The sequence below is a fragment of the Vicugna pacos genome, chromosome 9 (assembly GCF_048564905.1).
Source record: "Vicugna pacos chromosome 9, VicPac4, whole genome shotgun sequence".
Lineage (NCBI taxonomy): Eukaryota > Metazoa > Chordata > Mammalia > Artiodactyla > Camelidae > Vicugna > Vicugna pacos.
Window position 1 is genome coordinate 46,338,183 of NC_132995.1, and position 27,557 is coordinate 46,365,739.

General features: G+C 57.2%; 2 protein-coding genes across 4 annotated transcripts in view; one reads left to right on the plus strand and one right to left on the minus strand.

Annotated features, from left to right (window-relative positions):
• The first annotated feature begins 955 nt into the window (after window positions 1-955).
• Window positions 956-9,973, plus strand: LOC116281932 (transmembrane protease serine 9-like). Its single transcript, XM_072968302.1, has 15 exons — window positions 956-1,038; window positions 2,706-2,947; window positions 3,713-3,816; window positions 3,921-4,000; window positions 4,085-4,163; window positions 4,555-4,735; window positions 4,814-4,947; window positions 5,577-5,726; window positions 6,250-6,334; window positions 7,160-7,263; window positions 7,377-7,456; window positions 7,836-7,914; window positions 8,274-8,454; window positions 9,286-9,419; window positions 9,739-9,973. Exons 1-15 carry the CDS (start codon window positions 971-973, stop codon window positions 9,898-9,900), a joined length of 1,863 nt encoding a protein of 620 aa, XP_072824403.1. The 5' UTR covers window positions 956-970; the 3' UTR covers window positions 9,901-9,973.
• Window positions 9,974-10,848: 875 nt separating this feature from the next.
• The window catches only part of BCAR1 (BCAR1 scaffold protein, Cas family member), a 34,906-nt gene continuing 18,197 nt past the window's right edge, over window positions 10,849-27,557 (minus strand). For all 3 annotated transcript variants that reach the window (XM_072967720.1, XM_006207492.4, XM_031680839.2), the window contains exons 2-7: window positions 23,079-23,690; window positions 17,417-17,578; window positions 17,145-17,261; window positions 15,229-16,326; window positions 14,324-14,413; window positions 10,849-11,856 (exon numbers count right to left, since the gene is read on the minus strand). In XM_072967720.1, the coding sequence (XP_072823821.1) occupies window positions 11,344-11,856; window positions 14,324-14,413; window positions 15,229-16,326; window positions 17,145-17,261; window positions 17,417-17,578; window positions 23,079-23,690 (2,592 nt within the window). In that variant the 3' untranslated portion in view covers window positions 10,849-11,343. The remainder of the gene's footprint in view (window positions 11,857-14,323; window positions 14,414-15,228; window positions 16,327-17,144; window positions 17,262-17,416; window positions 17,579-23,078; window positions 23,691-27,557) is intronic.

Below are 27,557 nucleotides of genomic sequence, written 5' to 3' on the forward strand. Positions count from 1 at the left end.
GCCGCAGGACTTTAAGAACAGTGGCTCCTTCACTTACAGAGATTAACCTCTGAGCTCTGGCCTGGAGGGAAGGGCAGAAGTCTTAGGGAGCTGGTCCTGGATGCACAATGCCCTGCAGCCCTCTGCAACCTGGGCAGGACCTCCTGTCCCCAAGCAAAGCTCTTACCCCAAACCCAGGCCGACTGGGAGAGATCGGGTCCCATGTGATTCCCCGTGCGCCGGTGGAGCATGTCATCTCCTGAGTGACTTTCATTGAGTTACACCTTTTCCTAGGCTTGCGTCAGCTCAGCCCATTAAACATACTAGATGCCACATACCTGCAACGAGGTAACAGGTGCCGAGTTAGGGGTTTCCGACATGGCAGACAACCCGCGTACTTTCTCCCTGGGAGCTTGCATGAGCAGAGAGGGCTGAGCTCCTGGAGTCTAGAAATGAGGCAGGGCTCCAAACCCGAGGGTGATAGATAGAAATATTAGAGAAAAGGGAACCCAGGAAAATACTCTTTACTGTAAACTTGAATGGCTAAACAACTGCTGGGTCCAGAGACTCACACAGGCTCTTTCAAGGCCTCTGATTGATGCCTGCTTTGCCGCTGGCCAGCCACAGCCCAGGCTGAACTGCTGCCCGCGAGGAGGCGCTCACGGTCAGGGCCGGAGAGGCGGTGGGTGTTCTTAAAGGAAGGGAGCGGCGCGGGCAAATGCCCAGAGGCAGGAAGTTCAGGCCCGGCGTTATGGAGAAGGCCCTGCACCTAACACTACGCCTGTGGGGGTCCTTCCTCTGGGTGGGGGATCGGCGGAGCGCGCAGTCTCGGGTCAGCCTGCTGGGCGGGAGGGCGGGGCGGTGGAGGAACTCGGGCTCCGCCCCAGCCAGCTCTGGCCCCGCCCCCAGCAGAAGTCGGACACCTGCAGGGCCGCCCTTTCCGCTCCCACCTGCAGCTGCGTCGGTTCCCAAGGGCCTCCGCTTCCGATGCATGAGGGGCGCTGGGCTAGCAGGGTCCCGGCCAGCTGTCGGCTCTCAAGGCCACGGCCACTGCCACGGGTAGGCTCGGGCCGCCGCTTTCCCCCACCACTACCAGCTTCCACTCCCCTACCAACCCCGGCCAGGGGTGGCTGCCACCTCGCAGCCAGGGGCCGCCAGGACAGCTCGTCTGGCAGACTGGCAGAAAGGCACCATGGCCAGCCGCTCCCGGCAGCCTCTGTCTTCACCAGGGGCCTCCTCCGTCAGCCCCTTGGCCTCTCTGCCCACTCCTGCCCTCTCGGTTCTTGGTGCCACCCAGACTCGCTCTGCCAGGCCTTTGCTCTCCCTGTTCCCTCCCTGGGCTCTGCCCAGATGCGCTTGGCGTGCTCCTGCAAACTCCCAGATTGCAACTTAAACGTCCCCTTATGAGTGAGGCTCCACTGCCTCGGTATCAATAATAATAATAAAAATAATGATCATGATAACTTCTTAGCTGGAAGTAATGTATATTTTACTTTTTTTTTTCTTAAACTCTTTCCCGTAAACTCCCATGTAAGGCATGCTCTTAAGGCATGCTTGTACGGCAGGAATTTGTGTTTCTTTCTTTCACTTGTTCTGTTCCAGCAGGGGCCTGGTAAGCGCAGGTTGATGGGATGAATGGACTTGCACAGGTGTTAGGTTTCCTACAGAGGGGGCCACACTCTGCATCCTGTTTTATGCCCTGCTTTCCCAGCTAATGTACTGTGGCCATCCCTCCCTGTCACTGGACAGTCCTCTAGAATGCACAAAGGGCCACACAGGCACATCAAGGAGAAGTACCTGGACCACCAGTGTGGATTGTGTTAGGCCAGGTCCCAGGACGCTCAAGATGGGCTGTGCCCTTTCATAATGTGGGACTTGTGCCCTAGTTATCCCCATTTTACAACTTAGAAGCAGGATCAAAGAAGGTAAGTAACTTGTTGAAGGCCCCACAGCTGTTTAGTGCTATAACCTGTACCATGAACCACCACGCTATAATCATCACTACAATGGAAATTTAAAACAGCCGAGATATTTTACCTGTGCGTTTTGGGGTGCGTGCCCTGTGCCTGGCAGCCTCACCTTCAAATTTCTCCCTCCCTCCACCCCAGTTTCCCAAATGCTGGGAAAGGGCCCTACTGCTCACCAGAAACAGGCCTCCCTGGAGCTTTCCCACCTGGTACAGCCTCTACCAGCTCTTGCTGGGACGTAGCAGGGGCCCCTGGCTCGCCCTGGGCCCAGTCATGCCCTGTGATGTTGTATGCTCAATTCCAAGGGCAGGATGCCTGAGTGAAGAGGCCTGGTTCCACATGAACAGGAAGTGGATAGCTTGCCCTCTGAGCTGTGCTGACACAGCCAGCGTGACTGCCACTGATGTTGAGCTGAGCCTCCACTGAGCCTTCTTGGCCATCCCCGAGACCAGAGGAGCATCCTCAGCCCACTAGCCACCTGTACCCTCACCATGCTTCAGTCCCCACCCCTTCCCCTACCTGACCACACTGCCCAAGGGGTTTTTAACAACTATAGACCAATTAAATTACTTGTTCAAGGTCCTCCAGACCATGAGAAACTAGGCCGGGGCTCAAATCCTGCCAATGCCTGGCTGCTGTCCACAGGGCCCCTCCAGAGTCAGGGCCTGGAGGAGGAAGCCCAAATGCCCCCTTCCACTTAGCTGTGGGTAGAGGGCCACCTTGTTCAGCTCCACCTTTACCCTTGACCCTGCCCCCAAGATCAGCCATCGCCGCACCTGCTGCCATCCCAGGCCCTGATGCCAGCCCTGCTCTGGCACATCCTGCCCACTCGGACACAGGCCCAGGAAAGAGCTTATCACCTCAAGGTCTCCAGATACCAGCCTGGTGCACAGGGATATTAAGGGGAGCCCTCCAGGGAGGCATCTTACACCTCTCTGGCAGCAGCACCATGGCCTTCCTCTGGCTCCTTTCCTGCTTCACCCTCCTGAACACAGCCTTCGGTGAGTGCCAGGGCAGACAGAGGCCGGGAAAACTGTCTTCCCCTTCCACCAGCTCCACCAACCCTGAGACCAGCATGGAGTAGCAGGGGCCCTGCTGCCAGCTCAGCCACATGCAGTGCTGGGTAGCGTGAGCCTGAGCAAGTCTCTTTCCCCTTTGAGTCTCACCAGCCCCATCTGTACAATGGGTACACTGGGAGAATTGGACCAGAGCAGCCAGTGTGAGGCCCCCCACGGTGGAAGTGGACCTTCTGGGGCTGCCCCAAAGCCTCACACCCTGTGCAGGGGTTGGGGGAGGGGAGGACAATTACTGAAGAACAGAAAGTTCTGTGAACAGCTGGTGGCTCCCAAACAGGCTCAGATGATGAGAAGGTGGGTAGGTATGACTTGGCCCCCACTGGGCCTTTGGGGCCCTCGAACCAGCCCTTTTAAATTTGTGTTCACTGAGCACTTACTATGTGCCAGGGACAGAGTAAGTTCCTGCCTTGTCTGTTAACTCACCTTTCATCCTCATTATACCAACTCTGTGAGGCTAGCAACTGTAAGATCCTCATTTTGCTGATGGGAAAATTGAGTCTCAGAGTGTTAAGCTAGACAGTGATGGGGACAGGTTCAAACCTGCAAAGCCCCATGCTTTGGCTCAGCCTCTTGGCAGGAGCACCCATCAGACTGAGTTGTCCCTGGGGGATTCCTGGGATGGAGGGTCCTGGGTAGGGGGCCCAGAGTTGACCTTGGTCCCCACCTCTCACCCTATACTCCCACCCTAAGGCTGTGGGGTCCCTGCCATCCATCCTGTGCTGAGTGGCCTTTCCAGGATCGTCAACGGGGAGACCGCTGTCCCCGGCTCCTGGCCCTGGCAGGTGTCCCTGCAGGTGAGGGGGCATTCTGTGCATGAGTCAGGTATAAACTGGGGTATTGCCCTGGCTGGGGGCTGCTGCCCAGGCCGGCACTGACCACCTGCCCCATCTTTCTCCAGGACAGTACCGGCTTCCACTTCTGCGGAGGCTCCCTTATCAGCGAGGACTGGGTGGTCACTGCTGCCCACTGCGGGGTCACGTGAGGACCTGGGTTCCGGTCTGAGGGTTGGGGTGGGGGAGCCGACGACATTTTCCGTCCTTAACCCCCACGTGATTCCCCCAGAACCTCTGACCGCGTTGTGGCCGGGGAGTTTAACCAGGGCTCGAGCTCCGAGGACGTTCAGGTCCTGAAGATTGCCAAGGTATACTGGCACCCGGGGCCCAGGTGTGACCCCAGGCAGGATGGGCCCTTGGGAATGTGCAACCCAGGCTAACCCCCTGGGGGGCTGGGAGGAGTGGGAAGGGGTGCTCCAGCTCCTCCTGGTCACCCCAATATCCCATCACATTGGGGCAAAGCAGAAAGGAGGGTATGCAAGGTTCCACGAGGGGAAGGTCTGCACCTGGGATCTGGGCGCCTGGGCTTCGGGGTCCTGGGGCCACAGAAGGAGCTGCCGAGTTGAACAGGCCCCTGTCCAGGGAGGAGAGCTGAGGCCATCAGGGGCAGCCCGGCACCCTGCTTCCCCCCTGCTGGCTCTTCCCCACCACTGGCTCTTCCCCAGACCCCGACAGCAGCTCTCCGGCCCCACTCCACAGGTTTTCAAGAACCCCAGCTACAGCTCGCTCACCATCAACAATGACATCACTCTTCTGAAGCTGTCCAAGCCCGCCAGCTTCTCCCAAACCGTGTCAGCCGTGTGCCTGCCCAGCGCTGACGACGACTTCGCCGCTGGGACGATTTGCGCCACCACCGGCTGGGGCCTGACTAAGTACACCAGTGAGTGATGACTGACCACTGGTTGGCCAGGTGAGAGGTGAGGGCAGCAGTCGCTGACCACCCACCCTGCCCTTCCAGATGCCAACACCCCTGACAAGCTGCAGCAGGCGGCCCTGCCCCTCCTGTCCAACACCAAATGCAAGAATTACTGGGGCAGCAAGATCACCAGTAAGATGATCTGCGCAGGTGCCAGTGGCGTCTCCTCCTGCATGGTATGGCTTCCCGGGCTCCCCTGGCACCCTTCCCTCCCAGCTTGGAGTGGCTTCAGGCCAAAGCCCAGGCCAAAGGCTTGGGCAGAGAGAGAGGAGATAGAAGTAGCAGGCAGATCCCTTTCTAGGGCCTGCTCCCCGGCATTCCTGCCTGAGTGGTTGGGAAGACAAGGCTCCTGGTGGGTCACTGATAACCTCAGCAGAGAGGTGCCATGGTCTCAGAGCCACCATATTGCAAGAGTCCATTGATATCAGCGTCTGAGCAAGGGCACCTCCTGTAGTTGTGCAGTATACAGCCTGGGCAGCAGAGCGTGGTGGCCCAGGAGGGCTCCAGAAGGGGTCAGGCAACCCTTCCTCCCTCACAGTGATCGTATGGCCAGCTTTCATCCTGTCAATCCGCCCAGCTCTATGGAACTTTTGTTATAGGACCCCACCTCAAGGTGTGGCCTAGACTTCTAGGGGCATAAACCATAAAAGCTGCTGAAATTTCTTTCATAATCCCTCAAATATGCTTGTGCAGAGCTTCTGCTGGCTGTCAGGCCTAGGATTGGGCTCTGGGAAAAACATCCAGGGGCCTCTGGGCCAGGCCACCTGGGCTGCCATATCCGAGCCCCCTCCATCCTGTCCTGCAGGGCGATTCTGGTGGACCCCTGGTCTGCCAGAAGAATGGAGCCTGGACCCTGGTGGGCATCGTGTCCTGGGGCAGCAGCACCTGCTCCACCTCCACCCCTGGAGTGTATGCCCGCGTCACCGCGCTCGTCTCCTGGGTACAGCAGATTTTGGCGGCCAACTGAGCCCCCAGTCTCACCTTGGCCTCCCTGCTTCCACAAAGCCTCAATAAACCGGTAGAACACATGTCGATGGTGTCTGTGTCCTATGTTGGTGATTCTGAGAACTCACTCTGCTTGAGAACTTGGGCCTTCATTGAGCCAGGCAGGAGGGCCTCTCCTTAGAGCCCCACTAAAGAATGTCAAGGAAGGGCATAGGCAGATGAAGGGTGATCTTGGTCTCTATCCCTCACCCAACACTCCCCTCCACCCTCTGGCTGCTGGGTCCTTGCATCCACCCCTGCTCAGTGTGCTCAGGGCCAGCCCTGGGGAGTGGGTGGCTGGGAGGTTGAGCCCAACGCTGGCCCCATGCACCTGGGATTCCAGGAAACCTTCCCAGGTGCAGCCCCCATGGGCTGCCTCTTTCCCAGGCCTGCGCTGGAGCCAGGTGCTTCTCAGCCCAAGGACTCAAGATAAGGAGTAATGGCGAGGCAGGCTGCGATTGGTGGGCTGGGGAAATATATTGGGGGTCCCTCAGGCAGACCCCATCTCACCTCCTGAGCCACACATCATGGCCTTTCTCTGGGTTGTCCTTGGCTTCTCTCTCTTTGGCAGCAGCTTCGGTAAGTGCAAGGCTCAGGCAGGCCTGGCAGCCCCAGGTCAAGCCTCGCCCATCCTCTGGCCCCCACACCCAGAAGAAGAGACCAGGAGGGTCCAAGTCCTCATGCCTCTAACCAGCCCTGCCGCCCGCCCTCCCAGCTTCCCCTCTCAGCCTCCCTGGGCACTTCTGCCTGTCTCCCCACTCCACTGCCTGGAGGTCCCTTGGACACCTCAAACTTAACTGGACATACCTTGGACCATGACTCATCTTGGTCTCCTCCATACCCTCCGAAGCTGGGGGGTGGTCTGGGTGCCTCTACTCTCCAAATTTGCCACTGAGCTGTCTGAATTCTACCTTGAGAATGATTCCTCGTCCATCCCTCTTGCCCTGCCCTCCACCCTCCAGACCTGGACAGACTCCTGGGTTTGTGCCACCCCAGCCAGGTTATATCCTTGCTTGAACCTGCTCCTGCTGGAGACTCAGAGCTCCAGCACCCGACTCAGTCCAGCTGTGAGAGCATCCAGGACTCAAGCAGGACATCTCAGCCCCCAGAACAGGACACTGGGCTCAGAGGGGGATAGACACTCCCCTCAGGGCACACAGCAGGGTGGGGGTCCCCAGACCTGGCCTCCCAGCACTGCCCCAACTCCAGATACCCTCAGCCTTGGGGCCATCCACAAGGGCACCTGAGGGCGGCTATCAGCTGGACAGGAAGGAGGCTGAATTCCCTGCAGTAGCCAAAGTTCTGGGTGCCAGGGTGCCACAGAGGCCTGGGAGTGCCAGGTCTTCACCCCTGACCCCCTTGGGGCACCATCCATTGACCAGATGCCCTGACCCTTCCCCCTAGGCTGTGGGGTCCCTGCCATCGACCCTGTGCTGAGTGGTCTGTCCAGGATCGTCAATGGAGAGGATGCTGTCCCCGGCTCCTGGCCCTGGCAGGTGTCCCTGCAGGTGAGGGGGCATTCTGTGCATGAGTCGAGGATAAACTAGGGTATTGGCCTGGCTAGGGAGCTGCTGCCCAGTCTGGCACTGATCCCCACCCCCTCACCCCCATCTTTCTTCAGGATAGCACCGGCTTCCACTTCTGTGGGGGCTCTCTCATCAGCGAGGACTGGGTGGTCACTGCTGCCCACTGTGGGGTCAGGTGAGGCCTGGGCTGGGCAGTAGGGGCCCCTATTTCACCTTCATCCCCTCCCAACCCCAACCAGGCGCTGCCACCAGGTGGGAAAGGGGCCGGGACAACCTGCAGGCTAGGGAGGAGCTGCTCCTGTCCGCCAGCAGCAGGTAGAGCCTCAATCTGCCGAAAGCCTCTACCCTAGCACCCCACCTCCCCAGACCCCAGCTTGGTCCAGGACAGCTGGTCTGGGCTCTGCCTTCACCATGCTGATGGGGAAACTGAGCCCTGAGGTCACCATATGAGTCTGTGGCCCAGCTGGGGCTCACCCAGCCTCGCACACTCCCCCATGCTCCCTGAGGAGGTGGTGTTGATCCTGAGTTCCATCTGCCCCCTCCTTTTTCTCCAGGAAGAACCACCTCGTGATAGCTGGGGTGTCTGATCATGGCTCTGAGGAGGAGGCTGTGCAGGTGCTGAGGATCGCTGAGGTACAGACAGCCAGGCAGTCCCGAGGAGTCTGGGCTCGGGCAGGGGATCCCCATCAGTGGCTCAGGCCTTACCCCACCTGCAACCTGTGGTCAGAGATTTCTTTTCATCTCTTTTCCAAATAATAAAGCTCTTTTACAGGTTGTTTCTGATAACGGTTTGCTCATTGTAGGAAAAGGCAAAATATCATATGCCATTTTCCCACCACTCCAGATTTTGTCAGTTCAGCCCCATCATCGTTCCTTTCTCACCACCCCGCCCCACTGGCACCGAGCCCCCTGAGTCTCCAGGCCCTTGTCTCCCCTTAAGTCTTCTAAGTCCTCCCTCCGCGGTCTGCCCAGCCCCCACCCTTTCCGCACAGGTTTTTGAACACCCTTTGTGGGACCTGCGCACGGTGCGCAATGACATCTCCCTGCTGAAGCTGGCCACACCCGCCCGCCTCTCCGGGACGGTGTCTCCGGTCTGCCTGCCCAGCGCCAACGCCAGCTTCCCTGTGGGCTCCCTGTGCGCCACCACCGGCTGGGGCAAGACCCGGTACAACGGTGAGTGTCCTTGCAGAGACTTACTCTGGTTTTTGGTCCAAATTCCAAGCACATTTGTAAATTGCAACAGTCACTAAATCTTCCACTTAAACCCCTCTTAGTGAAAACCTTCCAAACACGAATAAAAATGAGATTTGACAATATGTACATGAATAGTTTCGGAAGAAACACCGAAGTACCGGCAAGTATCGCCCTCACTAACCTGCAAGGAGATGGACAGCCCGGACTCCCCTCCAGACCGAGGAGGGTGAAGGCTCCGGTGAAGTCTGGGCACGGAGGCCAGTGTCCAGGCCGGGTTCGCGGCCTGAACGTCCGGCCCCGGGCGCTGCGCTGCTCCCCCGCCTGATGTTCTTCCGCCCCATGCTCTCCCTCCGCGCCCTGAGTTCTTCCGCGCAGGTCACCGCCCACCTGCCGGTCCTTTAACAGGACAGCAGCCAAGAAAGGGCAGCAGGAGGGAGGTGGGTCCCCTCCAGTGTCCCCAGTCGGAAGGCCGTCCCTCCCCTTCCCCGGGGAGGAAGGCCCAGCCCCTTGGCCCACACACAGTGTCCGGCAAGGCTGGGAGAGCTCCAGCCTCGGAAGGCAGGGCTTGTTTGAACAACTGGGCTGGAAGCCCAGTCACTGCTGCCAGGTGTGGAATCGGAGCGGCACCGTGTCCCACAGACGCTTTGAAGGTGTCAGGGAAGGTGCAAAGCTCGGTGTCCATGATCACTGGGATGGAGGATGATGCGGACCACTCAGGGGGAGGGCAGAGCTCAGGCGGCTCTGGTCTCTTCCCCCCTGGGCCAGCTGGTGAGGTGAGGGGCCCTGACCCCAAGCCCTCTATCCCTCCAGCCATCAAGACCCCCGACAAGCTGCAGCAGGCAACCCTGCCCCTTTTGTCTAACGGGGACTGCAAGAAGTACTGGGGCAGCAAGATCACCGACGTGATGATCTGCGCAGGCGCCAGCGGCATCTCCTCCTGCATGGTACGGCCCTGCATGGACAGATGCCCAGGGTGAGGGCTGGCTCTGGCCAATGGTGGGAAGCCCCAAGGGTATTTAATCTCATGCCAGCCCCCTGAGCTGGTTATTTTCAGCCCATTTTACAGACTACATCCAGGCTGAGAGGGTAAGCCACCTGCCCCAGGCCCTCCAGGAGTAGGCCACAGAGCTGGGGCTGCCCTTTGAGCAGATCTAAGTATTTGGTGCCCGGTCATTGGGCCCGACTTGTCGTTTGCACCCTCTGCACACTCAGGCCCTGACACCCCCTTTCAGGCTTGGACTCAAGTCTTTTCTCCTCCTGCAGGGTGACTCTGGTGGCCCCCTGGTCTGCCAGAAGGATGGAAGCTGGACCCTGGTGGGCATTGTGTCCTGGGGCAGCAGCCGGTGTCGCCCATTCTCACCAGGCGTGTACACCCGGGTCACCAAGTTTATTCCCTGGGTTCTGGAAGTTCTGGAGGCCAATTGAGCCTGTTCCACCCCACCTCCCAATTTGTGTAAAACCCAAATAAAATTACTGAGAGCAACTGCTTGCATCTTCACTTGTGTGTCTTCACTAGAGTAGGGAGAGGGGAGGTAAGATGGCTGCCTTCACTGGGGTCCCCTCTGGAGTTCAGAGCTGAGGGAGCTGACAGATCACCTAACCCTATTTCCTTCCTCACAGAGACAGGGAAACTGAGGCCCAAGTTCATATGCAGAATGGTGAGAGCTGAGAGAAGCACCTCCTTCCCAGGGCTCTTGTCTTACTTGGGGTGCCAAGACTTTTGGAAAGGAGACCAATGACCCAAAGTGAGGGCCTCTCTGGGCCCCCACCTCCCCACTTGGATGCCAAGTCCATGTGTAATTCAAATAAGATGTCCCACAAGCTGAAATTAGGGGCTTCTTTCTAAGAGCTAAGTTCCGGATAAGGTCTGTGAAAGCGAGCTTCTCTATGTGGAATCATGTATCTCCTACCAGTGCCCTCAGCCGGGACACAGTTCTCTGCCTTGGGATGTAGGGACTCCTGGAGCTCCCCCAGCCCCCACATCTGCCTTTGCCTTGGCCACCTGCCCTGGGACCATGCTGGATTTGCATCAGACCTCAGCGCTGGCTGCAGCCTTGGCTGCCGCACCAAAACCCAGCTTTTCTGGTCCCAGCAGAGGAGGTCCCAACCTCCCTCCTGCATCCTAGGCTCAACCGCAGCCCTCCCCCACCTCGAAGGAGATGCCTCAGCCTCATCTCCCTGGCCCAGCCCTGCTTCCCGGGGCCTTGGTTTTCTTCTGAAGGGGCCCATTTTCTCTTCACCCTCTGGAGAGGCTGCCCACAGCCTCAGCACGAATCCCCTCAACCCACCACTCCCACCTGTGGCACCGAGAGCGAGGACACACCTGCCCTCCCACCTTCCGGCATGCTCGCCTCTCATGCCTCAGGAGGCCGCTTCTCGGTTTTGAAATTTTATTTAAATGTAGACTATTAGTCAAATGATTGGAAAATCAATAATGAAAAATAGTTTTTTAGGGTTTTCTCCTGGTGCAGAGGGAACATGCCACAGTTGCGCTTTCCCTGTGGAGGGGCCACCGGCACCCTTACTGGGCTGGGTCAGCCCACAGGGTCACCTGAGGCCACGTGGGCCAAGGGGCCTGCAAGTCCCTGGCCCGGCCTGAGTGTTGGGCCCGCAGGACAGCTGTGTACTCAGGAAAAATCACCAGCCTGCTCCTGGCCTCGGCACCAGGGCCCAGCTCTGCTCAGGCTCCTCTGAGGAGGCACCATCCCACATCCTGCCCCGTCATAAATATATACAAATCCCTGACAGTCTGGGGCACCAGGCCCGGGTGGAGCTGGGGTCACCTGTCCCCATGGCCGAGGCATGACGGCTCTCTGGGGGCCATCGCTGCCCACCTCCCCTGCCCTCTGTCCCTCTAGGTGACAGCTCTCAGGCGGCTGCTAGCTGGCCCAGGACCCGGCGGAACTGCTGGGTGCTGTGGCCCAGCTCCTTGACCCTGTCCACCATGTCCTGGGCGGCGGCAGGAGATGGGTACTGTAGGGCGGCGGCCTTGGTGGTGGCCACGATGCCGCGCAGGAGGTCGCACAGCAGGTTGCTGTAATGGGTCACCTGGCTGCGCACGTCAGCCGCCTTGGCCTGCCGTGACAGTGTGTCCCCGATGAACACCAGCTTGTGGGCACTGAGGATGACGAACTTGCTGTGTGCCACGAAGATCTTGGGTGGCTGGTTGGTGGCCACGGCGGTGAAGAAGGCGTCCACCGCGTTGGTCAGTGTGGTCAGGTTCGCCTCGCACTGCTCCAGGTAGAAGAGCAGCAGCTGCCGGTCTGAGGGCCCCAGGCCGCCTGTCCGCCCCGGGGCCAGGGGCTGGGCTGGCGTCCAGTTGGCCAGGTCGTGGTCTATGGGCCGTGATACCTCCTGCTCCAGCCGTTCAAACTGCTTCATCTGGGGCAGAGGGAAAGCAGAGTGAAAACCATGGCCAGGGAACAAAAGAGACAGAAAGGGGTGCCTGCTAGACATTCTCCAAACAGCTCTACTGCCAATCTCAAAAGGTTTAATTCCATTTATGCCACATTTTTGCAATGATAAAATGAAAGAAATAGAAAACAAATGAGCAGGGGCAGGGGTGAGGGATGTCAGTCTCTTGGTTCGAGGGCTGTTCTCTAGTTACTTCAGATGTGATCACTGGGAGAAGGGTAGGTAGGACTGCCCTGCACTCTGTTTAAAACTTCCTATGAATCAGTAAGTGCTTCAAAACAAAAAGTTAAAAAAAAAATTTCACCTTAACATATATACTGTAAAAAGATTCAAATACACCAAGCATAAAAAAAGACAGGCATCACCTGGAATCCCACGCATCCAGAAATAACCTCTGTTAAATCTTGGGTAAATTATCTTTTAGAACTATATACTGAAGTATTTGCAGATGAAATGATGTAACATCTTCAAAATGATCTGGGGGAAAGGGGTGTCAGATACACTGGATTAGTTGCTGTGCTGAGTATGGGTAGGGCTGAGCAAATGGTACCCAGGGTTCCTTTTCTCCAGTGGGTACCTGGGGGACTATGTTCTTCAATTTTATGTATGTATTAAATTTCCCACAATAAAAATTTTAAACAAAAGCAAAAAGGTCATGGTATTTGAAATTTCAGAAAACAATAACTCACACCAAAAACTGGTGTACATTCTTCAAGAAGTTTTCCTTTAAAGATGGATATTCCCATTTCCTTTTTAATTAGAAAACTGGAAAGAACACAATATATAATATTTTATAGCCTATTTTAGCACACAGCAATAGGTCATGCATTTCACGTCAGTGAGTACGTATGAACTGTGTGGTAAGGCAATAATTTCCACCAGCGGCAGCCTTGCCTGGATGTCAGCAGTGTGGACCAACGTGTCTTCATAAGCTGGTTCTGACTGCGTGGCTGTGACCCGCCATGTATATTACTTGTTTCTATTCTAACCAAGGTTTCAGGCTTTAATTAGCAAACCAATATGAAACTGTCACTTCCTAGCACTTGAAACCCTCTGACTTTCCCTCTTTGGCAGCTACTTGGTGAAACTCGCCTCCCGGTTCTCTTGTCCAGAGAAAGAATACACTCATTTTTATTTTAAGTCTGTTGGGTCCTTTTCATTCTCTGACAATTCTTAATAGCTACATAATATTCTACTGTATAATGCTCATACTTTATTAACCAATACTCTATTGTTAGATATTTGAGGGGGGGTTCCAGATTTTCCACTGATATGGAAATGGAGCAACAAACATTCCTGTCAATACATTTTATGTACCTATATTTCACTTGTACCTCATGTTCCTCTCTTAGGAGCTCTAAATGTTTAGTTTCTCATACACATTCCTTTTCTTCCAGCTCCTAATAATTTATCTAAGTGATCAGTCAGATATGTGAAGAGACTTATAGTCAGCATAGCATTGTTTACAAAAGTAACTCTGTGCACAACCTAAATGCCCACCAACATGGGACTGGTTAAATAAATGCTAGAAGAGCCCAGAGGAAGATAAAGCAGATAAAGCAGAGGTCCATCACCCAAGTCAGTGGAGATTCCACATACAGCTAATCATGAACATGTTCTGTGTGCCCAGCACCTCCTAAGCATTATACATGGTTCACTCATTTAATTCTCACATCAGCCCCACGATGAGTACAACTGTGCTCCTCACTTTACAGCTGGGGAAACGTGGCTTTGAAAAATGCATGCCATGTGCCAGGTCTTAGATGGCACCGGCAGGCTCTCTCCAAGCCACCCTTCCCCGTGCCCAGGGAAGATGGGCTGACGGAAACTTTCTGGCTGATATTTCACATTCATGTTGGACTAGACTATATTTTAATTTTTTAAATCTTCATAATCAGAATAAAACTCCCTTAAAAAAATTCCTTTCCTACTCTCAGTAAATGATCCAAAATATGAAGAAAATCCTATGTCTGCAGATAAACACAGCAGTGTTATTTACAACAAGGAACACTGGGCACAAGGTAAACATTCAACTATAACAGATGCATGCAGCCTTTAAAAACAATTTATGAGGAATATTTAATACCATGGAAACATCTTGAGATAGAAACAGATGTAACTGTTCACAAAGTCGCATCTCAAGCATGGACAGAGGCTCCTTCTCAGGCAGGAGCAGGGCTGGAAGTCAGAGCACGGTGACCACCCCTGGGGGTAAATGGCTTCTTTTTTGTTTCCACACTTTCCCATGTGTGCTAAAATCTCTAATGATTACTCTGATAATAACCTAAATATAAATCCAATGAGCACATGGAGACAGTCATGCAGCTGAGCAGGGATGGGCTGCGAGTGAGGGGGCACCTGGGAGGCTCAGCTCTGGAGACAGATTCTTAGGGACGCCTGTGCTGGGAAAAGCCAGGAACCTGAGTGCCCTCACCTGCTGCAGCTCCAGCTGGCCCTTCCCCTGCCGCATGATGTTGCCCTTCTCCAGCAGCTCCTTCTGGGTCTTCTCAAACTCTTCCTTCCCCTGGAGGGGAGACACAAACAAGCACTGGGCTGAACCAGAAGTCCCCACAGGCCCAGTGAGGTGCAGTGTGAGGCCAGGGGCCACCAGGCGGCGCTGCACGCTGCACGCAGGTCCAGGGTGGGGCAGCTTCCTGAGGAAGCAGCTCTCCTGGGCCTCCTTCACCTCCTGCCCCCAGGAAGGGGCTAGGCACACTTCGCAGGGCCATGGCCAGCCTCCCTACCCAGTTCCCATGTCAGGGATCACATCCAAGCCCGTCCCCTTGGCATACATGGTCTGCCCACCCATCCCTGACCACTGGGCCTTGGCACCTGCCAGCTCTCATCTTGGAGTGCCACTCACCGGGATGTCCACTCAGCAGGCACCCTGGCCTCTGCTCAGAGGCCCAACCCACCCCACCTGCCCATCGCCTTACTGCTTCCCCTATGCCTGTAAGTAACTCTGTCTTTGCTTGTACTTCAGAATTCATCTCCCCAAACAGAAGAGGGCCACCTCTGCCCTGGTCACCAGAGTAGCCCAGCTCTTAAAGGTGTTCAAGAGTGTACCTCCTGGGTGGTACTGCAGGACCCCTGATGACACAGCCACACGGGCCCAAAGAACTGAGATAGGGAGATGGGTTTCCGGGGGCCCATCGGCCTGGAAGGTCAAAGGGAGGAACGTGCAGGAACTCACCAAGGCCTTGCTGGGGACCAAATCTTCCTTTGTCCACAAGAGCTCTCTGTGGTGGGGGGACCAGGGTCCCCACGACAGGGGTGTCAGTCAGGGACCTGAGGGGACCCCCCAGGGGACCAGGGAAGCTGGGCAGAGAGGGCACCCACCTGCAGGTGGACATAGTCGTAATCCTCCATCCAGCCTCCCTCACTGTTCTCGTATTGGCCATCTGGTGAGTCCTGGGAGGTGAACTTGGGGGGTGAAGGCAGGGGCCGGGACTGGATGCTGCTGGTCTTGTCAATGGGGTTAGGGTGCAGGGGGCCACCCCCCTCGGGCCCCAAGACAGGGGCCTTGGTCCGTCTGAAGAGCAGCGAGGCATTGCCATGCAAGAAGGAGGCCAGCTGCTTGGCATCCTCGGGCACAGCCCGAGAGCAGGCCACCAGGCGGTCCACGTCTTCAGGGGTGGCCCCCAGGCCTCCCCGGCCACTGTCAAGAGCCTGACCATGGGCCACCAGCGTCTGGTACACGTCCTCCATCTTCTGCAGTTGCCGGCTAAGCTTGGCATGCAGCGTGCGGTCAGAAGTATGGGCAGCGTTGCCCACGGCGCTGCGGGCAAACTCTAGCAGCTCGTGGACGGCCCCGAGGACGGCAGCCACGGCAGCCCGCAGGTCCTGTACTGGGGGCTCCTGAGGTTCAGGGGCACTGCGCCAGCCCCCACACCCACCAGCACTGCCTGCCAGGTCCAAGAGGTGGGCCACGGTGGTGCTCACGCCCTGCTGCAGCCGTGCCAGGGCCTCCACGGCCACTTCCAGCTCCAGGGGCTCACGGCCGGGCACTGCCGCCTCCAGGGAGGAGGCCGACTGGCTGCTGCGTGTGCTGCCCGTGCTGGAGGCCGACAGGCGCTTGGCATCGGCCGGGGCCTCTCGCTCAGCTGGCGGGGGCACCGCGTACACCCCGTCGTCGGCCACACTGCCGTCAGCAGCCTCAGGAGGAAGAACCCGCTCTCGGGGCACATCGTACAGGGTGCCAGGGCCAGGCCGCCGCAGGCCAGGGGGCACATCGTAGAGGTCAGGAGCTGGAGGTGGCACGTCATACACGTCCTCCGCTGGTGGTGAGTCTGGAGGGGGCGCAGCAAGGACCAGTGGGTGGCGGGTCGGATCAAAGGGCTTGGCCTTGGCGAAGGCAGGGGGCACGTCATAGGTCTCCTCACGCAGCAGTGGGCCGTCGGGCACGTCCTTGCTCACCGATGGAGGAACATCATAGACCTGGGGGCCAAGAAGTGGTCAAGGCTGCTACCCATCTGCCCACCTAGGAGCCTACAGGCAGGTCCCAGTCACACACACAGACACGGCCCAGGGCACACATTCACATTCATGATTCTTCTCCACACAGGTTAAGAGCCCAACTCTGGAGCCAGATCAGAGCCCAAGATCCTGGCTTCACTGCTAACAAGCTGTGTGACCTAACGCAAATGACTCCACCTCTCTCTGCCATTCTGCTCATCTATAAGATGGGGGAAATTCCTCACAGGTTTATTGTGAAGATTACATGAGTTAATTCACTGCGTGAATGAGAGGTCAGTCCTCATACCATCATCACCACTGCGACCACCACCACCACCATCGTCATTGCTGTCACCACTACTGCTATGTATTCTCTACTCTGTGGCAGGTACTTGGCTGAGCTATTTGCATGTTGTATTCAGGGTGACAACACCTGTGTTCGCCCAGGACAGTCCTCGTTTGTGCCTGATGCCCCTTCATAATTATTGGTCATCTTCCTTTTGCGCTCAGAAGTACCCTGGTTTTGAGGATAAATTCTGTGGTCACCTTGCTGATATCCTGTGTGATCCTCTCAAGAACCCTTTGAAGGACCTACAAGGGGGCTTTTACAGACGAGGAAACTGAGGCTCAGAGGGTGCTTAGTTTCCACGTCTGTCAGAGCGAGTGAGGGGTAGAGCCAGGGTTGAGAGTCTCTCAATGTCTCCAGCCCTGCCAACCTGGGTCCCCATCCCAGGGCACACAATCAGTCACATCCAGAATCCTACACACAAGTCAGGCCTCAGCATCCCCAGACTACTTACTGCGTGGTGGTTGGACTGTGGCAGGCCCTTCTCCACACTGGGGGGCACATCATACACGTCCAGTGATGGGTCCCGACCATTGGGACCCTTGACAGCCATGGGGGGTGTGTCATATACCTGAGGGCAGAAAAGGTGAGGTGATATAGATGCTGGGGCAATGTGAGGGGAGGGAAAGAGCAGAAACCCACAGCACCCCCCAGGAACACCCTGGCTGGGGCTGAGAAAGCCCAGCTCCCCGAGGACCCCCCTGCACATCCCACCCCAACACCTACCTCTTGACCATACTGGCTGGGAAGCAGCCCCCGAACAGGGGGCACGTCATAGATGTCCTGGGGCCCTGGGGCCAGCAGGTGGCGCGGGATGTCGTACTCGTCCTGCTCTGGCTGGGAGGCCTCAAACACATAGCCTTGCCCCACTCGGGTGGGCACCACCACCTGGGGGCAGACAGTCAACTGTCACCACTGGCCCTGGAAGCCAGTTCCAGGATCTACCCTCAGGGAGATTCCATGCCCCACTGAGGTGGGGAAGACACACATAGGGGGCTTCCCAAGGGTGGGCTCAGAGGCTACTCGGACACACTCAGAATCCCATACACAAGGGGGTCCTCATCCTTCTGTATTCCCTGCCCTTTCTCCAATGAAGCACAGCACTTGGGGAATACTAGGACCCCGCTGTTTGTGTAGAATCATCTGGTTCTGGCAGGAAACAGAAGCAGTCTCCAGAGGTGGATGACCCAGAAGGTCCCAGAGGCGGGGTACCCATGGGCTGATGGGGGGAGCACCCTTGACTGGGGAGCCCCTGCCTGATGGCACCTCTCAGCTGCACCCTCTGCAGACAGGCCTGCCCAGCAAAAGGCTGTTCCTACCAAAGGACCCAGCAGTGACCTTCTGGCTCCAGGACAAATGGTGCCAGGCTGGGCCTCCTCAGGCTGGGTCCAGAGGAGGTGGCCAGCAGGAAGTCCTGACAGTCTGGGCCTGAGGCCTGCAAGGAGGCAGCAGCCTGGCAGGGGAGCAAGCAGAGCCCTTGGCCTCCCTGTTCCCCCAGCACATCTTGGGGAGACTTCTGAGGACAGGGCCACCAAGGACTCCCAGACCTCAGGGCCAGTTCTAGGGCAAAAGGAGAGATGGAGCTGTTTTGGAAGGTCGGGTGTGGGTGTGAAGGAGTGACCCAGACCAGAACCAAGACCCCTACTCCCTACTGCACCAACCACAGGGCCACTGAGACCACCACTCAAAAAGAAGAGGGCTTAGTTGGGGGATGTCAGCCCAGAGAGAAGGCCAGTCCCTTCCCTTCTTCAGTGGCCTGCCCCTGGCCTGAGGTCCACAGTGGTAAGCTGCCCAGAGCCCTTCATGCCAGCACACCTGGCAGGCAGTGCTGGGTGGGCAGCAGTCTCCTTCCCTGCAGGCACCCAGGCCTGTGGGAGGGGTCAGCCCTGCAGGAGGGGCCAGCAGGGTCTTCTAAACTCCCCCACAAGGCTCCCTGCTCAATTCTCTCTGATAAAAAGGCCTTTTGTTCCCTAATCAAATGGGAGGTCTGGGACAGGGTTGACTGAGGCTTTCCCCACATACAACCCAGGGAACAGCAGGGCTCATGCCCCCTTGCCTGCGCCCAGCCCCCATGACACCAACAATCGGCTCTGCAGGCCTGTGCGCCCTGGAGGGTGCAGGATGCATGCCACATGCTGGGCACCCAGGAGCAGCAGTGTCCCCACTGAGGCTGGGCACCAGCACTTTTCTGATCAGCCCTGGGCTTGGCAGAGGCTCCTGCTGATGCATCCCCTGCCCACCTCTGTTAGCTGCTGGGACGAGCTCCTCCATGGGGTGTTCCCTGCCCACCGCACCCCTGGCGAGTCTGGGAGTGGAACTGGCGGCCCTCCCCAGACTCATCTCTCTCTGAGCCCCAGACTTGTGTCTCCTCCAGAGCTATTTTTAGATGCTGGAACCTGCCAAGAGCAGGGCAGGCGGGGCAGGCAGGGGGCTGGCGGGACGTGGCAGGTTGGCGGGGCCTTGAGGCAAGTCCTGAGGCGTCTCCAGGCCCTGCTGGCCTTGGAAGGCAGGTGGGAACTGGGCCCAGGATGAGGGTGCACCCGCCCTCTCTGTGCCCCAGGAGTGCCTGCTCCATCTCACACTGATGGGGGGTGGGCGCTGGGGGCTGGACCAGGCCTGGGCCATGGGCAAAGTGCCACTTGTGTGGCTGAGTCGGTGACAGTAAGCAGCCATATAGACCAACAAATGTTTTCTGTTATAAAGAAAAAGGCGGGCAGCCACGAACAGGGGAAGTAAAAGCTCATTTTCAGAGAGCCGCGGAGCCCATTAATCACAGGCCACCCTGCTCCGCACCTGAGGCCCCGTTAGCAGGACCTGGAGCCTGTGGGGGTGGGGGACGCAACCAAAGTCTGGGGGGAGGCACAGATCCCAACTCAAGACACACACACACACACACACACACACACACACACACACACACACACACACACACACACACACACACACACACACACACACACACACACACACACACACACACACACACACACGTCAAAGGCACAGAAAAAAGACACGCAGAGGCGGAGAAAACACGCACAACACCCACCGCCAGATGCACACCCAGAGACCCCGGCCCAGGCAGGCGAGGCCCATCAGAGCGCCTGCAGGAGTGAGAACTGTGGCTGCAGGTTCCTAAGACCCCAGGGATAGGGCAGGCTGCCTGCTGCGTCCTGCTTGGGAGCGCCAACCACCTCCATGCAGCTGGACTGCCCGTCTCCCCTTCTGCAAAAGAGGCATTAGCCCACGTGACCTAGGCTGGCTCACTCTGGCCCCTCCAGCCCAACCCTCATCTAACAGACTTGTTTTTCTGCTCCAGGAAATGGAGCATGAGCCTGGGTGCTGGGGGACGGAGCAGGTGACCACTACCTCTCATTGAGAGTGACGGACATGCCTGACGTGGGTCCCTTCCTTCCGAAGCTCCTGTCCTTCCAGAAGGAATGAGGCTGAGCTCAGCTGTGTCTTCCCCAGGGCCTGACCCAGTGCCAAGGCTGCCCCCTTAGGCACAGCTGCAGCCCCTGACCTAGAACCACTTCCCCAGGAGTGACCTCACAAAACACCTCCCCCTCTGGGGCCCCCACCTGCTTCTGCCTTCAGCTTCCTAAAGCCATGCCCCAGCCCCAAAGGGTGCCTACTCCACAGTGTGGCCTTGACCTCTCTTCCCAGCCACAAAGGCCACCCTGCACCAGGCTGCAGGTAGCAGACGCCTCCTGCCCACCAGCCTTGTCACTCACCCTCTGGCTGCCTGGGCCCAGAGCCCTGTGTACCCATCCACTGTCCTGGCGGCGTCCCCCTCAACCCAGCTGACCTCCACCCCTGGAACCAGGGGCCTCAGTTTCAGGGTTCCGAAAACAGCCTGAAATGTGGGCACAGGTGCACACTCTAAGATGTTTACTGCCTTGCAATTTGTAACAGAGGCGCTCGCCACCAGAATTGCCTGAAGCCCGCCTCCCAGCAGAGGGCGCAACCCAGCAAAATCAGGCACGGTCTTTGTAATCATGCTTAAGGACCCAAGAAAATGCTTCTGACATCAAATGTTGGATTTACAACCTCAAAATACAAAAGTATGTATACAAATCTGTGAAAGACGAATAGGGAACAGGCTAGACAAAATATGCCGAGATTCTCCAGGGATCCTCTCTTGATTGGGGAAGCTCATCTCCATGCTCTCTCATACATTATGCATTTTCCATGACAAGCAAGCACTGCTTTCACAATCATAAAAGAAAAGCAGATGCAATCAAGGCAGCCCAGGCCAGGAGCAATGCGGCTCCTCCAGGGAGGGCAACCAGGTCCCAGGACACAGGGCTCTCTTCCTGGCCACCAGCCAGGTCTGGGTCTGTAGAGAAAGGGACTCAGTCACGTGAGCTCAGAAGCAGTCTGAGAGCAAGCTCCTCGCATGGGAGGGAAACAGAACCAATGGCAAAAACGTGGGCTTGAGTCCATGGCCTGGAGTGAGGGTTTCACTGCTGCTTCCTGGACCACTGGGCTTCCACTCCCTGCCCTGGCCTCACAGAAGCACCAAGATAAGCCTGACTGTAAAGACTTGGGAAGGGAGGCAGGGAGGGAGAAAGGAAGTCCCTCCCTGGGGGATGAGGGGCTGTATGCAGGGGGATGGACTATGTATGGTCTGTTCCAAGACTCACCAGCCAGTCACTGTTCCCTGCCATCTCCTCACAGGATAGGTGCCCCCTGGCAGGCCTCTGCTCCTCCAGCTAAGGCCACCTTGGCAGCAGCCCAAGTCTGGGCTATCCCAGTCCAGCATGGCACATTTCTGCCACTGGCCTGTCTCTGGCCAGGTAGTTGAAGGAGCAGGCTGGGCAGAAATTGGGAGCCAGTGACCATGGAGCCTCGTCCACAGCCAGCCAACAATCTCCAGCCAGGAGACCAAGCTCTGTCTGTGGGCAGGGCAGGACGACATCATGACCAAACCACTGCCCACCTGGCCTGGGCAAGGCTCCAACCTCAGCCCTGGGCTGGCTCTGAGGACAGAGGCTCAGTGCCAGGGGGTGAGTGTCCTTAGACAGAGGCAACTCTGGACCAGACTGGCACATACATGAGGCGAGGTCCCAGGAAGCTGACCCCAGCAGAGCACAGTGGCTTCTCTTAAAGGCTGGCTGCTGGGCCCACCCCTGGCTCTCCCACCATGGCCTCTGCAATGGCCTCCCTCTGATGAGGGAGGAGCTGGGGAGCTGGGGTGGGGCTGGGTCACCCTGTTGATGTGGGCTGGGTTCTCAGGGTCCTCAGGGGCAGACCAGAATGGAGGAGGGGCTGCAGGAAAAGTCCACTCCCAACTCTACTCCACTTGTGTCTTGGGAGACACAGGCCCAAAGGTGAGTAAAGGTTGCTCCTGACTCAGCCCAGAGCTCAGTGGGGGCCTGGCCCCTCTCCAGTCCCACCTCCGGCCTAGGCAGACAGGCCTGTGTGGAGCTGAGGTGCTGGACTCGGAGCCTGGCCGCCGTCCACCCTCACAATGGCAACAGCCCATAAGGGGTTTAAACAAGAGTCCCCCTCAGGGTGACCCTACAACCCCATAGACAGCGTCCTCCCCGCAGCCCAGGAGTCACAAGCAGGTCACCCTGTGGACGCCGGCAGACCCATGACATGGCCCAGGAGAGGAGTAGGCACCTGTGGAGATAAGCTCTACCCCTTCAAGGGGACCTGAGGGGTCCGGGGCATGTGATGGCTGGCCTCTCCCCTTGGTCCCCTCCTCCTTTCCCTGCCATCCCCACATGGAGGGTGGTAGAGTGGCCAGTTGGAGGACCCCGTGGGCTCCGCTCCACTCCTCTCCCAATCATGCTCTGTGAGAACGAAATATCTCTGTTGTCCAGTCCTTTCTTCTGGATTGGCCTAACTGCAGCCCTGCGCTCCATTCTCCATTTCTCCCCTTCAAGTGCCTCCCAGCCCCCCCTTTCTGGGCTCCCCACACCCTCTACCGTGGCCAGAATCACTTTACCAGTTGTGGTTGGGCAGGTTACTCCTACCCAAAACCTTCCACCCTCAGCAAGGCACCAGGTCCCTGGAGGTCCACCCCGGCCTGCTGCTCAGGCCTTCTCGGCCAAGCCCTGCTTGCCCTGCTTGCCACACTCAGCCTGACAAGCTGTGTTCTCTGCTGGTGACACCCTCCCACTGGGGTTTGTCAGCTGAAGGCCACCTTATGGTCCAAGGCCAGCCCGGTGTCTCCTCTTGGGCTGCCCCAACCTGCTCATATCCACGTCAGAATACAGGTAAGCACATTCCCCAGGTGCTCACCTCCCACCTCGGCCCCAGACCAAACGTGCAGCCACTGCTGGAGCCCTAGAGGCCCCAAAAGTGCTTTCTGCTGCCCCCAGAAACCAGGCCTGGACAAAAGCCACAGGAGGACTGCCCAGATACACCAGGGAGGCCTTACCTTGGCTGGTGGTTTCGTCCCCTCCCAGCTGCGTGTGTCCATGGATGGGGGGACCTGGTAGATGTCGTGTCCTATCCCAGCGGAAGGTGGCACCTGGTAGATGTCCTGGGCAGGGCTGCCAGGCCCTGGGGGCACTTGGTAAAGGTCTGGGGCTGGGCTGGGAAACGGGTGATGGGGCATCTGCTTGGAGAACGCGGATGTCTGCTTGGCTGGGGGAGACTGGAACTGTGGGCTGGGTCCGGGGGCTTGGTAGAGAACTTGCTGAGTCTTGCTGGGGGTGGGCACCAGGTAGACGCTGTCGGGCTGGGTTGGGTACGCCGCGGGCAGCATGGGTGTGTACAGGGCAGCGGGAGCATGGAGGCCGGGCTGGGGCGGGGCTGAGCTGGCGGGTGGGCCGGGGCCAGGCCCTGCTGGCTTCTTGTCATGCATGCCCACCAGGATCTTGAGGCGGTTCCCGGGCACGATGCCTTGGCGCCCATGCAGTGAGCAGAGCCACCAGCCATCCAGGCCCTGCGTGTCCCGCTCCAGCACGGTCATGATGTCACCCTTGCGGAAGGAGAGCTCATCCGGGGACTCAGCCACATTGTCGTAGAGGGCTTTGGCCAGCACATTCTGGGGGGGAGAGGACACAGGCGGGCATGAGGACACTGGCTCCCACCCACTCCAGGACTGGGGAGGCATCTGGCCTTGGCAAGGAGAAAGGAACAAAGCAGGGTTTGGAGAGATCCCCAGGCCTCTGTCCCCACTGCCCCAGCAGAAAGGCCCAGCTGATCAGATGACTGCAGCCACCACCTACACCCCAGGGTGGCACTCAAGATACTCTACAAAACACTCCCAGAGTCATGGTACAACCTGGACCAACACCAGGGAGAGCAGCGATGATAATAGTGGCCACCACGTTCTGGGAAGAGAACAGGATGCACACCCTCCCTGCCCCAGCACAGTGGTCCTGCTGCCCCAACAGTGCAACCGGCCAGGAAGAAAAGACCAGAGAGAGGGGAGGGGATAACAGGTCACCACCTGCAGACCACATGTCATCCATGTGAAAATCTCAACAAACTAGAAGGATCAAAAGTGGTTGGAAAGGGACCTCACAGAAACCACGTCATGTGATAACAAAAGCTACAAGTTATCCAGGAATTAATCAAGCAAAGACTGTAAGACACCTCAGATGAGAAAATGTATCAATTCGCCCAAGCTTACAATAAGTTACAAGTGCAATAAAAGTGCCAGTGCCAGCAAGATCTTTTTCTTCTTCTTCTTTTTTTTTTTTTAGGAATTGGACCAAAGAAAAAGAATTTTTCCAGAATTAAGCAGAGGAATAGAGGTCCACAAATAAGGTCAATTCTGAAAAAATAAAAAAAGGAGGTACAAAAAGGCACCTCCTTCCTGCTGTGACGACAGGTCACAATTCCAAATTCATGGGACAGGGACCAGCAGCCAGGACAGGCTGCAGCAGGGGAGGGCTGCATCACAAGTGATTCTAGGAAAACTCACTCACTGGAGGAAGAAAAGTCAGTTTGGACACTTGCCTCATGTTATAAACAAAAGGCAATTAAAGACCTAAATGTAAAAGATAAAACTTTATAGCTGATAAAAGAAAAAAATTGTGGGAAAATATCTGTGACCTTGAGGTGGGAAAAAATTATAAAGCAAACCCCCAAAACAAAGATCCCAATAGGACAAAATATAAGGTAACAACAGCAAAAACAAACAGAGGATTGATTCATCCTCATCAAGGTGAATGGATCCAATTGGATAGGTGACAAAACAAAGCTGACAAGGTGACAGGCCACCAAGTGAAAAGAGAGTGATCAATCTAGAATCTGGAGGTGCTCTGACATATCAGCAAGGAAAAGTCAAGAATGCCAACAGATAACCAACTACGAAGAATTCTCAGAAGGGGAAAACTGAATGGCCAAGATGGCCAACAAGGATGCTCAGGGCTCCAGTTAGCAAAGCGGGACACACCTGTAAGCCTGTTCTGTGCTCCAGCAGGTGCCCAGGTGTATAGTGAGGAATGCTAGCCACACCCTCCTGCATCAGAGCAATAAACAAATCTACAGCCCAGAATGCTTTACATTAATGTTACGATCGTCAACAAAACAATTCAACCTATTTTTCATAGACACTTGTCAAAGGACAGATTCCACACACATTACATTTGCATGGGTACTCCTGGAAGAGAGAGAGGAATGAAACAGGCATCAGGAATAAATGGGGAAAATAAAGTAAGACTAAGAAAGCGTCCCACACAGAGTGAGGACAGCCACAGAAGGATAGCACCCCCTGGCCCACCCCTGCTCTTTACTCCTGTTAATTCTCATAGCCAGCCCAGCACTGCTGCTGCAGGGCACTGCTACGGGCCGTATTCGTCAGCAAACTCTCCCAGAGCGGGAACACACGCTCCATGGACAGGCCCCCAGCACTGGCAGACACCAAACAGGCTGGCCCAGAACCTCACTCGGGACAAAGAACAGGGGCGAGGAGGCCCCTGCTGCCGCTGCTCCCTTGTGTGAGTGCAGGGCTCAGGGTGGGCCCGGAGATATTACAGAGGAAACCCAGCAGGAGGGCCAAGTTCCGTTCCAGCAGAGGGCAGGAGCGAAGTAAGCACCTGGGTGAGAAGGCCAGGCTGTCTGCATCTCTGAGGGCAGCACAGAACTCTGCAGGTCTCAACAATGGCCCAGGCCTCACGCACGGCAGAAGCCAGGTTTGAGGAGAGGATGCTGCCAGGCCAGCTGGGCTCCAGCAACACCAGCCAGGCCTCTGCTCTGGTTGCCCTTCTCCGAGTCCCCTGGAGTCTGAGGATGCAGAGCCTGGTCTAGACCTGACTCAGAAATGACACCTGGGTTCAGACCACCGACTAACTGTGTGACCCTCCCCACCTTGGCCTGAGTCTCATTCCTTGGACTCCATCTTTAAGGAGTCAAGCAGAAGCTGGAATTCCAGGTGGATGGAAGGGCCATGCCCCTTGGGAAGAAATAGGAAGTGGGAGCCTGGGCTCTGGGGGCAGAGAGGAGTGGGCGTGAAGCCTCAGCCAAAGCCAGGAGGGCCCACCTCCACACCAGCATCTGGGCCAGAAAGAGCCTCTCTGAGCTCCATGTCCCCTGCCCATCACACTGAGGAGTAGGGAAGAAAGTCTGATCACCGCCAAGAGGGACAGCAGCCCCTGGGGGAGGCCTGGGCAGGCAGCACATGCCCCAGGCCCAGGCTGCACGCTCAGACTCTGGGGAGCATCAGCTGGGAGCCCATTTTTTACAGAGCAGCTCAGAAAGGGCCAGAAGCCAGAAAGCTGGGAGCCAAGAGGGACAAGGCCCAGGGGAAAAGCCAGCCCAGGCAGGCAGCTCACAGACAGCAGGCAGACTCACACGGTACCAAGGTGAGCGCCAGGGCAAAGCCCCCGGGTGATAGGTTGCTGCAACGCTGTCCACACCATAAGTAGGACAGTTATAAATGCACTGAGGTGTCAGTGAGTCCTCAATAAAATTTTCAATTTGTATTTAATGAGCATTACTTGGTTTGGGGATTGAAAAAATAACATCCTGAAAAAGAAAACAGTGGACTACCTCCTAGGCTCCGAGGCAGGATGGGACAGGCGAGGCTGAAGCAGGTCCAGAGGCCAGAGACCCCGGAGGAGCAGGAAGGGTCAGGGGCTGCCCTGCAGCCCACCAGGGCTCAGGGGCCCCACCCCTAGACTGCTTGTAGGAAAAGCAAATTTCCCAAATATGGTCTGCAGACGGCCTTAGGGAATCACATCCCGTCAGGGGGCGGGCCACCGGCCCACCCTCCCCCAGTGACCCCAGAACACAGAGCCACCCCGCTGGGTCCCCTCAGCCCCTGCCCTGGTGACCACAGGAAGTGCCAGCAGAGTGAGTCACAGGAAAATTCCCCTCCAGCCCAGTCAAAGGGGGCGGGGTGCAGACCGGGGAATGCCCCTCAGAGGCCCCTCACCTCTTAGAGGAGGGCAGCCCAGCAAAGGCTGGCAAAGGGGCCTCAACCAAGCCTTGCTGGGCAGGGCTGGGCTGTCAGGGAGGCTGGAGAGCTCTGAGGGCAAGGTGTGATGGGGGAGGAGGAATGGGTTGTAGAGAGGGTCCCCTAGGCCCAGGAGAGCTACTGGAGCCTCCTGCATCCAGGGTGGCCAGCCCCCATCCCAGAGTGTGAGCTCGCTGAGCAGTCAAGGCCAACTCTGCCTGCAACTGTATAGTCTGGGGCAGCCGGAGCCAGGCTGGGAAGTACCTCTTGGGCTGGGCACGTGGTACCAGGCGCCTGGCACCAGGAGCTCCTCTGCCTGCGTCAGCTGGTGCTCCCGCCCAGAGCCCCAGAGGCAGGCTCTCAGCAGTCCTGGGCACTGCTGGTGCTGCAGCGCTCCGGCTGGCTAAGCACCGGCCCCTTTGGGCCTCTAAGCCTCTCCAGCTGCTCCTGACACACTCCTCCCTCCTACTCCCCCAAGTCCTCAGCAGCAGCAGCTAAGATCAGACC

Bases quoted from the DNA above. Each gene is read 5' to 3' on its own strand.
- LOC116281932 (XM_072968302.1), top strand. From the start codon at position 971: ATGAGGGGCGCTGGGCTAGCAGGGTCCCGGCCAGCTGTCGGCTCTCAA. The intron at 2,948-3,712 runs GTGAGTGCCAGG...TCCCACCCTAAG, and splicing joins CCTCCTGAACACAGCCTTCG to GCTGTGGGGTCCCTGCCATC. The intron at 6,335-7,159 runs GTAAGTGCAAGG...CCTTCCCCCTAG, and splicing joins TCTCTTTGGCAGCAGCTTCG to GCTGTGGGGTCCCTGCCATC.